This window comes from Charadrius vociferus, unplaced genomic scaffold, assembly GCF_000708025.1.
Source record: "Charadrius vociferus isolate BGI_N301 unplaced genomic scaffold, ASM70802v2 scaffold482, whole genome shotgun sequence".
Taxonomy (NCBI): Eukaryota; Metazoa; Chordata; class Aves; order Charadriiformes; family Charadriidae; genus Charadrius; species Charadrius vociferus.
In genome coordinates, this window is record NW_009647221.1 from 252,230 (window position 1) to 265,129 (window position 12,900).

Here is a 12,900-nt window from a genome sequence, read left to right on the forward strand (position 1 = left end):
TGATTACTAAGTATATCAATTCTGAATCTCTGCCAGATATAAAACGTAGATAGAAAGCTCAAATGAGTATAATAATGCTGTGAATATTTTAAATCTTAAATACCTGAGTCACTTCAGAGCCTTGTGAAAGGAGCCCAGGTAGATTCTCTGTGAGCAAGGAAGCAAGTGTGTTTGGTTTTGGGTTTTTTTTGTTTGTTTGTTTGGTTTTTTTTAAAGCTATTCACAGAAAAGAGAGTGTTTTCCTCTCTCTTTTATACTAACACTAAAAGTCATACTCCTCCAAATTTTGTGATTGTCTGTATGTACAAGGTAAATTGTTTTCAAATGGATGGAACTTTATTTTCAAGCTCGCATGTTAGAGTATGTGGCTTCATTTATCCATGAAGCTACTATTTATAGTCTTATTCATACATGAGGCTTAGTGTTTCTTAAGGCAAGCTTTGTACTTAAGGTAAATGCATAAAAGTTAAGTCTTGTTTTGCATGGCTTCTATAATGCATGCTAACTTATGTAATTGCTAGAACTTGGTAGCTACAAAAAAGAAGTTATATATTATATAATAGATTATAGTAAATCAACATGTGCTTGTTTTTATAACTGTCATGGTGCTTGTTTTTATAACTGTCATGGTGCTTGTGCCAAAGAACTTCATATCATTTGTGAATTCAGAGATCTGTTGTTAGAAGTAAAATCTACAAGTAGGTAGTTGGGAGTAGTAACTTGAGCATTCCCTTTGCTTATAGCCACCCTAGCTTGCAATATTATGCAAGTTTAATTTTATCTGGCCAGGCAAGATGCAAGTCAAAATAGGAATCAACACAACTTTTTTGTGTCTCCCATAATCTTTTTTGGTACGCATAGCAACTAGTTTTGCTCAAGTACTGTAATTTTTCTTAGGCTTTTCCATTGTTGCCTTTTCACATCTGAGAGAACAGCAAGTTCTTTCTTTGCTCGGAAAGACCAGAGTGACTCAGCTAACAGTGGCTTGAGAAAAGATGGGATGTGCTGCACAAATGTGCATGGGGTAGCTCTTACCATCTTGCAGTCTAGCTGCTCTCTGTAGTGTATTCAGTGTAATTGAACTTGAATAGCAACTCAAGGCTTTGTTTTTCTCCCTTTATCACCTTGAATGACTTGATGAACTCTTTGCTTTTTGTCTTTCAATGACGCTTCAGAGTATCAGTTGATTTTGCCTCAGTTTTTAAACCCAAATGCACCGCCCCCCCTACCTAGAAGAATATTTTGCAAAGGTTTTTAAACAGTTAAAGCCAACTAAAGGCCTTATTCTGTCTACTCTGGGAAAGATAGTAGATTACTTAGGCCTCTGACTTCTGCAGAGCGCTCAATCTTATGCATCAGTGCTCTGCTGAATGGAGGCTGTAGTGGACTTGAAAGTTAACTTAGGTAAGTGCCATAGTTACATATAATTGCTGAGAAGGTAGTGGTTAAAGATATAGGGTATTTGTACTTGATTGAGGAAAATCTTGGATTACGGTGTGTCAGATACTCACTTTCATCTTGTTTGTAGTCTGTGAGATACTAACCATTTCTTACTGGGTGCTTAATCATTTGTGATTCAAACACATGTTAAAGATAATCAGAACACTCAAAGTATCAACACTATAGGACGCTAACTCACCAAGGTTTGTTCACAGAACAGCGTAAAGCTGCAATTTGTGGATGGTTCAAGACTTTTGGAATAACCTGTGTGAGTTACAATACAGTCTTTGATTCATGTATTTGTGTTTTGAATCGGGGGGTGGGGGTGGAGAGGGGCAAATAAAATGAAAACAGCCTTTATTATTCTATTTGGGACAATTTGTTTTAGTAGTCACAGATGACAAATTTTGGGTTTTCTTTCGTTCTAGGTTCAAAGGATCTTGTGGTAAAAGCACAGGTTTTAGCTGGTGGTAGAGGAAAAGGAACATTTGAAGGTGGCCTCAAAGGAGGAGTGAAAATAGTTTTTTCGTAAGTTGTTTCTAAGTTATCCAACCAAGTGGAAAAACTTCAAAGTTTCACATTATGAATTGAACCTATTGCTTATTTTAAAAACAGTGTTTTAATTATTAACCTTAAAATAACAAAAATTAGATAAGATTTTTTTATGCTACTTCTGTTTTTCCAGCAGTTTCTTTGTCACATTCTGAGCTTCTTTTATTCTAGTCCAGAAGAAGCAAAAGATATCTCCTCCAAAATGATTGGAAAGAAGTTGTTTACCAAGCAGACAGGAGAACAGGGCAGGATATGCAATCAAGTATTTATCTGTGAGCGCAGATATCCCAGGAGAGAATACTATTTTGCAATAACAATGGAAAGGTCTTTTCAAGTGAGTAATATTAGAAATAGAAGTAAACTAATTAACTTGGTATAGCTGAATTTAAAAAAAATAATGACAAAACTGTTTACTGTATGGGTCACTCGCTTTTGAAAATCAGGAATACACATGAGCTACATTTCATTTCCTAGTAACTCTGAGTATATGATTGCCTTAGTGTTTAAATGCTTTAAAAATGTCATGCTACAATTTAAATTTAAGGAATACTAAATGAGTATCAGTAGCCCCAGCTGAAGTTCAGGGTCATTATGGCCAACGGGGTGATGGGTGGAATGAGGGGGTTATATTCAATTTGGTTTGAGTTTGCATGTATCAACCAGATGCTCATACTAGAGTTTAATTTAAAAATACAGTTATGTGTGTGCATGTGCATGTATGCAGTATTTAAGAGTGTCAGGGGTGAGATAAGTAAAAGTCTTTTGGAAGAGCCAGTGGTCCTAGATAAATCAAACATCCTTTTTCTCCAGTTTGTGGAGGTTCTTAGAGGTGCACAAGTGTGGCCCTCAATTTTGAGTGTGCTGGTAGCTTTCTTACACCAATACTCTTCAGGAACTGGTAAGAAGATTTTGGTCTAGAGGTCTATATTCAGAGCTTTCATGAAGATGAAAGCTGCAGTCTCTCCTGCTTGTATGTTCTGAATGTGTGGGTGTGTAGTCATTTAGGCTACAATTCAAATCCAGTTACTGAAATGTGTCAGTGTATTTTCTGACAGGCTACTGTTCCATTATGGACCACAGGGCATGAATTGCTAAATAACTTCAACAAAGCCAGGGTAAAGCAGCTTTCAACTTTATTATCTGAAGCTCAACAAAAATCGAGTTTGGTCTATCCGGATGCTAAAGAGTTTGCAGAGGCACTGCTCTTGGTAGTTAGAGGAGTATCTCTGGCATGAGTATGGAATAATTTTCTGTGGAGGAATGAGGAAACTAGTCTTACTGTTTTATTTTTTGTTGCAAAATTAGTAGTTAAATATTGTATTTGTTCCTTCCTCTTCCTCTGTGGTGTACTTTCTGATAGGAAAGTATCAGTGGTGTAGGGTTTTAGTACAATTATGTGACCTAGATTCTGTTGTACTCATTATAGAGCAAGGAAGATGCAAACATTACAATATACACCACAGATTTACCACAAGGTGGCATTAAAATACTGCAAATGGCTGGATTTTATAACCTTAATATTCTGTAAGCAATGAGCAAGCATCCTCATGGAAATAAAATTTACTGTAACTGATTTAAGCAAATTAGATAAAGAAGGGAAACATATTTTCCTGACTTGTTCTTGCTCTCGTATAAACAAATAAATCTATTTGTGTATATTGAGCATAACTGTGTGGATTATTGTCTTTTGATAGCGATGTGCTTTCTTTTTACTGCTGACTTTAAAGTCATGTTTTTAGATGTGCTTGTAATTGCTGTAACTTATCTAGGATGCTTATGATGAGGAAATGCCTTTCAAAAGAAGGAAGTGTGAAGGCTGAACAGCACACTGTATTCCTGATGCTGTTGCAAACCTCTTCCTTTAAGCGGGGGGGGAAGTCTGTAAAATAGTCACTTGAAAGTGGAGCTTGATGTCTTGTGTGTTATTCACCAACAGGGGCAAGACTTCTTATGTTTTAAGCGAAACTGTTCACTTCTGTGGAAGGATGAATTATTCTTATAGTGTGTTTATAGCTTCCTGCCTGTTCAGGATGTCAGTATCCAGAAATGATCATTGTGTTGAAACTTGCTATTAGATGTAGGACAATTCACTATCTACATGTTTACATTCGGAAGGATTGTAATGGGAGGGGAGCCGTGTGGTTATTAAGCATATTCCTTGAACCACTGTCACACTTTCTGTATTTAATTGTCAATAGTTATAAGGCTGTTTGATGTTTATGACCTGTGCGGATATGAAATGCTGCCTTAGTACGCTAGCTGTCATAATCCAAGCATGGGATTTTTAAGTTCCATGGTAGTGAGTACTTGATGCTTTTGTTGAGACTTAGATAGCTTTTTAAAAAAATCTCTGCTGCAAACGGTTCTGGTTTCTTAATTTCTTTCATTATTGAATAATTGAGTGCTATTTTGTCAGAACTCTGTGACTTACATTCAGTGATTGCTATAGTTAGTTGAGCTTTGTGATGCTACTGAACAGGAACAGTTTGCAGTAATTTGTTGCTACGATCTGCAGACCTAGATTTGTTCATGGAGTTGGAGCATGGTGGAATGAATAAATGAGTGCCTGGCATTCAGTGTGTGTTTGTGTAGGGGTGAGTGGAGAAGGGGGAGATGAGAAGGCTGTTCTTTTTCTGTTGACAACCTAGAGGATAAAATGCATGTGATTACTAAGTTGAATCTTTCTATCAAAATTTAAAACTAGTATGTCTGTGTTAATTGCTCTGTTGCTACAGTGTATACAAAGTTAAGTTTTCCTTGTTAAAAGAAATTGCACCCAACACACACCTTGAAGTTTGGAAAGTATTATTAAAAGGCTTTATATAGATGTATTCAATAGATAGTATCGTTCTCCTCAGAGCATACAAGTGAAATGCCCAAATTAAAAAAAACTTCCAACTAACAACAAGGTTTTATTGCTGTGTCGTATCTTACGGGAAAAACTAAGTTTCAAATGTGTGGTGTAATATTACTTATGCTTTTCTTTTTCCTCTTTTTGTTCTAGGGTCCTGTGCTGATAGGCAGTTCTCAGGGTGGTGTTAATATTGAAGATGTTGCTGCAGAGAATCCTGATGCGATAATTAAGGAACCCATTGATATAGTAGAAGGCATAAAAAAGGAGCAAGCTGTTAGGGTAATTGTTAATGTGGAAAAGTACACATTAGCGAGGATGGGAGGGTTGCTTCTAAATTTTGTGAAGTGTGCATGCATTCAACCTGCTGAGGTGTCTTAAACCCTTTTGACATTTTGAAACAGGTTTGAACTAGATATTTAAGAATTTTCAGGTCATAGTCAATGTAAATCCAACTCTGCATGGCAGTGCTTTATCTAGCTATTATATAGCTTTGTAAAGGCATATGATGATGACTTCTTACTAGCTCTTTTTTAGGATAAGTGCAGTGTTTTGTATTGAAAACAATCTTTTCAAACCCAAGAGTTATTTCTTTTCCAGGAAGATAGGATAGGTTCTAAATCTATAAATTCAGTTGACACGCAAATAGTAGCTAAACTGGGACATTCCTAATTTGTAACTAAATCAAACCCCGAACGTCAGTTAACCAATAACCAATCTTTTACTTTCAGCTTGCCCAAAAAATGGGATTCCCTCCTAATCTGGTGGATGAAGCAGCTGAAAATATGATCAAGTTATATAACCTGTTTCTGAAATATGATGCTACCATGATAGAAATAAATCCTATGGTGGAAGATGCATCAGGAGTTGGTAATGTTTCTTCATATTCTTCATGTAACAGCTTGCCATTTTTGTAAATCTAAGTTAGTTGTTTTGCACTGCTAAAACTTCAGCTGGATACAGCAAGAGGACTTAGCATTAACATGGTATGTTGAAAAACAAATTTAATAAAGCATATAAATTTTAGAATCTAAGCACAGTAGATATCTGCTCAGCGTAAGGCGTTCCTGGAAATTGGATCTTTTCAAAATTCATGAATTGAAATTTGAGCCATCTTGTGTATTCAAAGTTGGTACTGAAAAGGTAACCGGAATAGTAACACGTTCTAGAAATCTCCTGCTTTCGCTACTTGAGCATTGGAATGACTGATTGAATTTAATGTTTGATCTATTGAAAGACTATAACTGTTTAAGTGATATCTTGATATTAGGTTTTTATCATATCCAGTTGCATAATAGTTGGTTAATGTTCAATCACAGCTGAGTCTCCTCTCACCAAAACATAAATCTGTGGAGAATATTTGTACTTGAACTCAGGTACAACAGTCTTAAATTTAAACATGAATGTAGCGCCTTCATCAAAGCTTTTAATTACCCTACTGTTACTGATTTATTTTTTTAAATAATACTGCTTAAATGAACAGTATGGAGCAGTCTCTTCCATCTGTTTCTTGTGCCCTGTCATTTTTATATCATCTGTAATGAGGGGTAGAAATGAAGTCTTATATTGGTACAGACAGAAACATAGTTCTGACGTAAAGAATACGTTTTCCACCTCACCTGCTATATCTAAGTGAAACTTAACTTTTGTATGTATTCTGGCACTTTTTCTTCCAATTCACATGTTTTTTTCATTGTGTTTCTGTGTGCTTACATGCATGTACACACACATGCATGTACACAGAAAACTAAGAGGGATTAAAAAAAACGAAACAGAGACCTTCTGTGGGGATTAATTTCATGCTAATTACTGAAGCATAATTTGCCCAGATTTATCAAACAGCTTTTTGCAAGCTTCTTTGTTTTTAGATTATCTCAAGAAATACAGTTGTCTTCCCTTTTTGTGCAGTTAAAGGGACGTAACTGATTGTGTGGGTAAACTGGAGAGAATCTTGTATTTACATGCAGTGCTAAGTGTGTCTTTTCAGTACACTGTTTCAAGTTTGGACTGCGTGAGCTAGCTGCCAAGTTTGCCTTGACATACTTTAACATGTTCATGTAGCAGTTGAGCTGTTATACTAGCATTAAATGATGTTTTTTTGTGGGTTTTTTTTTTTTCCTTTCAGTGATGTGTATGGATGCAAAGATAAACTTTGACAGTAATTCGGCCTATCGTCAGAAGAAGATCTTTGATATGCAGGATTGGACACAGGAGGATCAAAGAGACAGGGACGCTGCAAAAGCAGATCTCAACTATATAGGACTGGATGGAAACATAGGCTGTTTAGGTATGTTCTATTTAATTAATTTTAAATGACCCAATGGATTTATAAACTGAATTCCTAAATGTTATCTTTATTCTTATATAGTCAATGGTGCTGGTTTAGCTATGGCCACAATGGATATAATTAAACTTCACGGCGGAACTCCGGCAAACTTCCTTGATGTTGGTGGTGGTGCTACAGTGCAGCAAGTGACAGAAGCCTTTAAGCTTATTACCTCTGATAAAAAGGTGAGGGAAGAAGAGTTGGCATATCAAGATCCTACACAGTGGTAAAACAGGCTATGATTTGAAAGACAATACTTCGTGCATGTTCTCCAGAAAACGTGTGTTCATAAACATAGAATTAAAAAGGGAACTCAATCTTCGTGCAAATGGAGACCTGAAAACCTGTTGAATTTTTTTCCCGTTCTAAAAAATAGGTTCTTTGGCTGTGTACTGAGTAGGCAGCTTTGTGTCCTCCAGTTGAAGTTACAGCTGTATTTTAATCTTTCCAGAAATCTGTTGAGTCAGAAACTCCTCCCCCCCCGCCTGCTGTCTAAACAGAAACCAGTATTTGGATGGGTTTCCATTTTCCTTTTTTTTTTTTTTTTTTTTGGGGGGGGCTGTTTTGCAGGTGCATCTATTTTGTGCATAGAGTTGTAGAGATGAATATTCACTGTGCTGTCCACAAACAAGTATCTAAGGTACTAATTATATGTAATATAAGATAAAATAACTTTGTAATGGGCTTGGAAGGGCATAATGATTTATCCTATCAAAAGTTTATCAAAAGTGTTTGAATATTATTAAATTCATAAAATGGTTGAAATTGGAGGAAGAGCTATCCCAGAAAGATGATGCAAGGACTGGATTGACGGCCTACATAGAGGTGCTTACCCCAGTTGGCACTGGATGGCAGTTTGAGACTTTTTAAAAGAAAGAAAAATATGAAAAAGAGGTAACCAGAAAAGGTGGAAAGGTAGGAGTGACTTACAGGACATGGTAATGGTGTGCTACTGTTGCACCAGAATTTCATGCACCACTTGCTCATCTTTGGAAAGGGCCAGAAACAAATAGTGAGTGATGTTATAGGGGAGTTTGGTCTCTTCCCCATTGGAAAGATTTCTGTTACCAAATGCAGGGCCTGACATACTCTCCGAGTGTTATAGAATCATTTAGGTTGGAAAAGACCTTTAAGATCATCAAGTTCCAACCATCAACCTAACACTGCCAAGTCCACCACTAAACCATGTCCCGAAGCACTACATCTACCCGTCTTTTAAATACCTCCAGGGATGGTGACTCAACCACTTCCCTGTACAGCCTGGTCCAATGCTTCATAACCTTTTTGGTAAAGAAATTTTTCCTAATATCCAATCTAAACCTCCCCTGGCCTAACTTCAGGGGTTACTTGGGAAAAGACACTAACCCCTACCTCTTTACAACCTCCTTTCAGGTAGTTGTAGAGGGTGATAGAGTCTCCTCTGAGTCTCCTTTTCTCCAGGCTAAACAACCCCAGTTCCCTCAGCTGCTCCTCATAAGACTTGTTCTTTCTTCAGATTCTTTCAGCAAACTGCGGGAAAAGTGAGGGACACAGGCACAAAACATCTGAATTACAGAGAGAAGAGGTGAAGAAGCTGGGAGTTGTTGATTTGGGACAAGTTCTTGCAATGTCAGTTCTCTGCTGATGCATGGGACAGAGGGTGTCCAGACAGACTTCTTAATATATCTTTCCCTTTGTGCCTTCCTTCAGCTACTCAGTATTTTATCAAAAAAAAGATGACTGTATCTGGGATTCCTGATGCCGAAAGTCAAACTGCTGTTTGGTCTGTGTGGTCCAAGCCCACTGGTGTCTTGGACTGCACTCTGGCTGGCACTCTGGGTTCAGTTCAGGGGTTGTATGGAACAGCCTTCTGGGGTGCCAGTCTAAGTTGCTTCTGCCCATTAGTAGTAGGAGCAAGAACAGCTGAGCTAATCTAATTGCAAGATAAGGAGAACCAAGCTGTGTGTTATTGCACATTAGTGTTTTTGTCTTGTTAAGTTTATTCTGTCCTCCAAGGCTCTGTCCTTTTTTGCTCCTACTTTATTGTCTTTCACCATTGACTGTGACCTTTTTACCCCTCCTTTTCACCACTTAAGTAGGAAAAGACTTGACTTTAAGCTCAGGCTTAGTCCTCCTGAGTAAAACATATTTCAGATAGCTTACCTCCAAGCATGCTAGCTCTTAAGTAAACTGTATAAACAGTGTCTTGTGTATGAGTTTTGTAAACTTTCTGTGTTCTATAGCATGGCTTCTTCAGTATGTGGAGGTACCTCTGCTGGAGTAATGTTAGAAATGGAAAGATAAACAGTTGACAAATTAAGTTGCTAAATCGCTTTACTGAAGTTTCATCTGTTTGATTTGCTTGAAGAAAACAAACCAGATCTCTTTATTAATCGTGCTCAGAATATTTTGAAGTAATGTACAGTGTTGGATTTGTACGGAAAATGTGTGTGTCTTCTCATGTAGCTATACAGAATACATATGGAGTAAAAGAAATGGCTGTTGCCTGCAACTCATGCTGGATTGAAGGACAATGTGGAAGTTTCCTGGGACAGGCATTTTGCAGTAGGGTTTTCCTGAAGTAACTGTTCTGCTGTGTGCGACTTGAGAGGACTGTACCTTTGTTGCTGATGTTCTCTAGAACAGAAGTGTTCCTTGTCTTTCACGGAGTCCCTTATTACACTTACGGAACTTCAATTTTCCTTAGGCTGAAAGGCTGAGCGGTGCTTTTCTCTGATGTGCCTCTGGCCATTTTTAACGTGAATATTGTCATTGATTCTGTAGGTACTGGCTATTCTGGTAAATATTTTTGGTGGCATTATGCGATGTGATGTGATAGCCCAAGGCATCGTTATGGCAGTAAAGGATTTGGACCTAAAAATACCTATTGTGGTACGGTTGCAAGGTGAGTGAGCTTCAGTACAAGTTAAATATATTTCTGTCCATATTGTCAAATTTTCTTCAGTTTAATATATTATGTAGCAAGTTGTCTGTAAGCTGAAGACTATGGAAAAGTAAGGCAAACCTTGAATTTAGATGGTGAGGATTGGCAAGTTAATAAAAAGAGATTTCCTGCTTTTATAACTACTAAAGCTGTTGTCTTCTAGCTTTATTTACTAACTTACTTTTGGAACAGGCTTCCTAGAAAATATGAGAATACTCTGGTAGTAGTAATCTCCTGTTGAATAAGAGTGGCATTTTATCTGTTTCTTAAGGTACACGAGTTGATGATGCCAAAGCTTTAATAACAGCTAGTGGCCTCAAAATCCTTGCGTGTGATGACTTGGATGAAGCTGCAAAAATGGTAAGATAGCTGGTTATGAATATTCTTTTCAGAACATAGTGTTTTTTGCAGAAGGTTGAAAAGTGGAAACTCCATTCTATCAACTAAAAGTAGCTTAGGAAAAATCACAGTGCCAGTTATTATCAGGGCCTGAAGCAAATGTTTTACATATTAGCAAGTACATATTTTGTAAGTAGAAGAACTACGCAGTCAGAAGATATTATACCTCAGAAATTTCTGTGTTTGAGACTTCCCCCCTCCCTGTAACACAGGTTAAAAAATAGGTTTTAAGAAAACCACAAATATGTAAATGACCAGATCAGTCATGCCCCTTGGTAGGGGGATGGCTAAGAGCTTAGCTTTATTAATTGAAAGAAAATACTTAAATTGAGATAGCTGAAAAATGCAATGTAACACTTCCTTCGATAGAGCACTATATTTCTCTGTGCGTGATTAAAACCAAACATAGTTGAATGTCCTGTTGCCTCATAAGGTAATTAGATACTCAGACTTTCAGACAGGTTTTTTGTGATTTTTTTTTTTTTTTTTTTTTTTTGGGGGGGGGTGTCAGTGTTTTGTTTTGCTCTGTTTCCTGGGGTTAAAACTCAGGATTGCTTGGGGGGAGAACTTGCTTAGCTTGACAGTACGGCCCTCTGTTTTAAGGAATAGTATTAAATCCTGCTTTGGTTAGGTCAATGGAAATCTTCCCTAGTAGTACATATGGGTCTTTAAGCTGTACTGCATCTGTGTAATACATCTTCTAACGCCCTAAATCTGAAGTTCTCAGCTGAATCATGGAACCATGCAAATGGAGTTAAAATTGGTTTTGTAATCTTAAATTGTAAATTTAATTTTAATTGTAAAAAGTGTATCTGTAGAAGCACTTTTTAGAAAGATTATAGTTGGTTTTGTATGTTACCCATAGGTAATTCCTTAAACAGATTTATGTAATATGATACCATGAGAGGGATAAACAAATGGATAAGCATAGATTAGAGTAATAAGCTGAGCATTTGAAGCAGTGATCATAACAAGTGATGTTTAAAGTCAACAGATGTCTGTAAATTATTCTAGCTAAGTAGTATTTTAGGTGCTTTTGGAGTTAGATAACGTGGACAAGAAAAACATACTACAAATGTATAGCAACAGTGAAGATGAAAATTTTTGATCTGCAAAAAATTAGAGGGCTTGTGGTGGATTTTCTATCATGGGGAAACTTATAGTGCTGAAGCCTTTTTTTTTTTTTTTTCACTTACTCAGATGTAATATTTGATTATTAACCATCCTCCACCCTTCTTAAGATCTTGCTGATGATTCTCTGGCATTACTTTGTTTAAAAAGATTGGTCCAGCTCACTCAAGTTAGGATTGTCTTGGTATTAAGTCTTTATTTTCTGTTTTTCAGGTGGTGAAACTCTCTGAAATAGTAAGCTTAGCAAAACAAGCTCAGGTGGATGTTAAATTTCAATTGCCAATTTGATCTGCGAAATGTCATGCCGATGTCTAACATGTTCTCTGAAATACTGTGCTCTGTGGGATATTTTTCTTTTTTTTTGTGTGGAGGTTTTGATTGTTTGACAGGCGCACAAACTGAAGTACCTGGTCTTTAACGTTAACATTCAGAATGGTCAGAGTTCTTGTAAAAGCGTGTATTGCTGATCTTTAGTCCTTCTTAGTTGTTGTTCTCAAGCCTCCAGCTTCTGCTGCAGAATGTCACTTGCAATATACTTCTGCGTTGTCCAAAGTAAAGCTTCTGGTTGAAAAATAATTATTCTGAATTAATTCTGAAGTTACTTTACTTGTAAATTTGTATTAGCCTTGGTTAAAAGTAAATATGACTAGATTATCTAGTTGTCCATGTGGAGAAATGTATTGAAACGGTATTTTATATTAGAGACAGTTGTACTTAGCGATATAATGGACATGAGCAAACCAATCATTATTTATGAACAGGTGCATTTGAGCTTGATCAGAAACATTTTTATTGAAGTGCTTCACTGAAGTGGCTGGTAACTCTTCTGGACAACGTGTTTAATCACTACAAAATATACTGTAGCACTTAGATTTTCACAATTTCCAGTCCTTACAAAAAAAAGCATCGTGCAGTTTTATATATGAAGCATTTACCAAACTTCAAGGAGACAGAATACATAGATAATTAAAATGTCTATTGTACATCGCTAATAAAATTGTACATTAATAAAATGTCTCCCAAAACTTCTACTGTCTTGTTCTTTATGTGTCACCATTTTGATAAATTGCATATATTCATCATGGACTCAACCATAATTTAAGATAGCAATCTAAAAGCTTTTTAGGAGTAAATTTACAATAGCATATATGTTAGTTTTTTTCCTCCTTAAATTGCACTGTGTGATTAAAAACATGAGAACTCACGCTGTGTGGAAAAGCTTGGACAGATATCATACACATAACATCTTACTAAAGCGGCCATAACTGATCTCTGCAC

At 36.7% G+C, this 12,900-nt stretch overlaps 1 protein-coding gene across 1 annotated transcript in view; it reads left to right on the forward strand.

Moving 5' to 3' along the window:
• SUCLA2 (succinate-CoA ligase, ADP-forming, beta subunit) overlaps positions 1 to 12,650 on the forward strand; it is a 22,526-nt gene extending 9,876 nt beyond the window's left edge. The window contains exons 2-10 of the mRNA XM_009879612.1: positions 1,869 to 1,968; positions 2,164 to 2,326; positions 4,997 to 5,125; positions 5,575 to 5,713; positions 6,969 to 7,130; positions 7,212 to 7,354; positions 9,933 to 10,053; positions 10,364 to 10,452; positions 11,836 to 12,650. Of these exons, the coding sequence (XP_009877914.1) occupies positions 1,869 to 1,968; positions 2,164 to 2,326; positions 4,997 to 5,125; positions 5,575 to 5,713; positions 6,969 to 7,130; positions 7,212 to 7,354; positions 9,933 to 10,053; positions 10,364 to 10,452; positions 11,836 to 11,910 (1,121 nt within the window). The 3' untranslated portion in view covers positions 11,911 to 12,650. The remainder of the gene's footprint in view (positions 1 to 1,868; positions 1,969 to 2,163; positions 2,327 to 4,996; positions 5,126 to 5,574; positions 5,714 to 6,968; positions 7,131 to 7,211; positions 7,355 to 9,932; positions 10,054 to 10,363; positions 10,453 to 11,835) is intronic.
• The last annotated feature ends 250 nt before the right edge of the window (positions 12,651 to 12,900 follow it).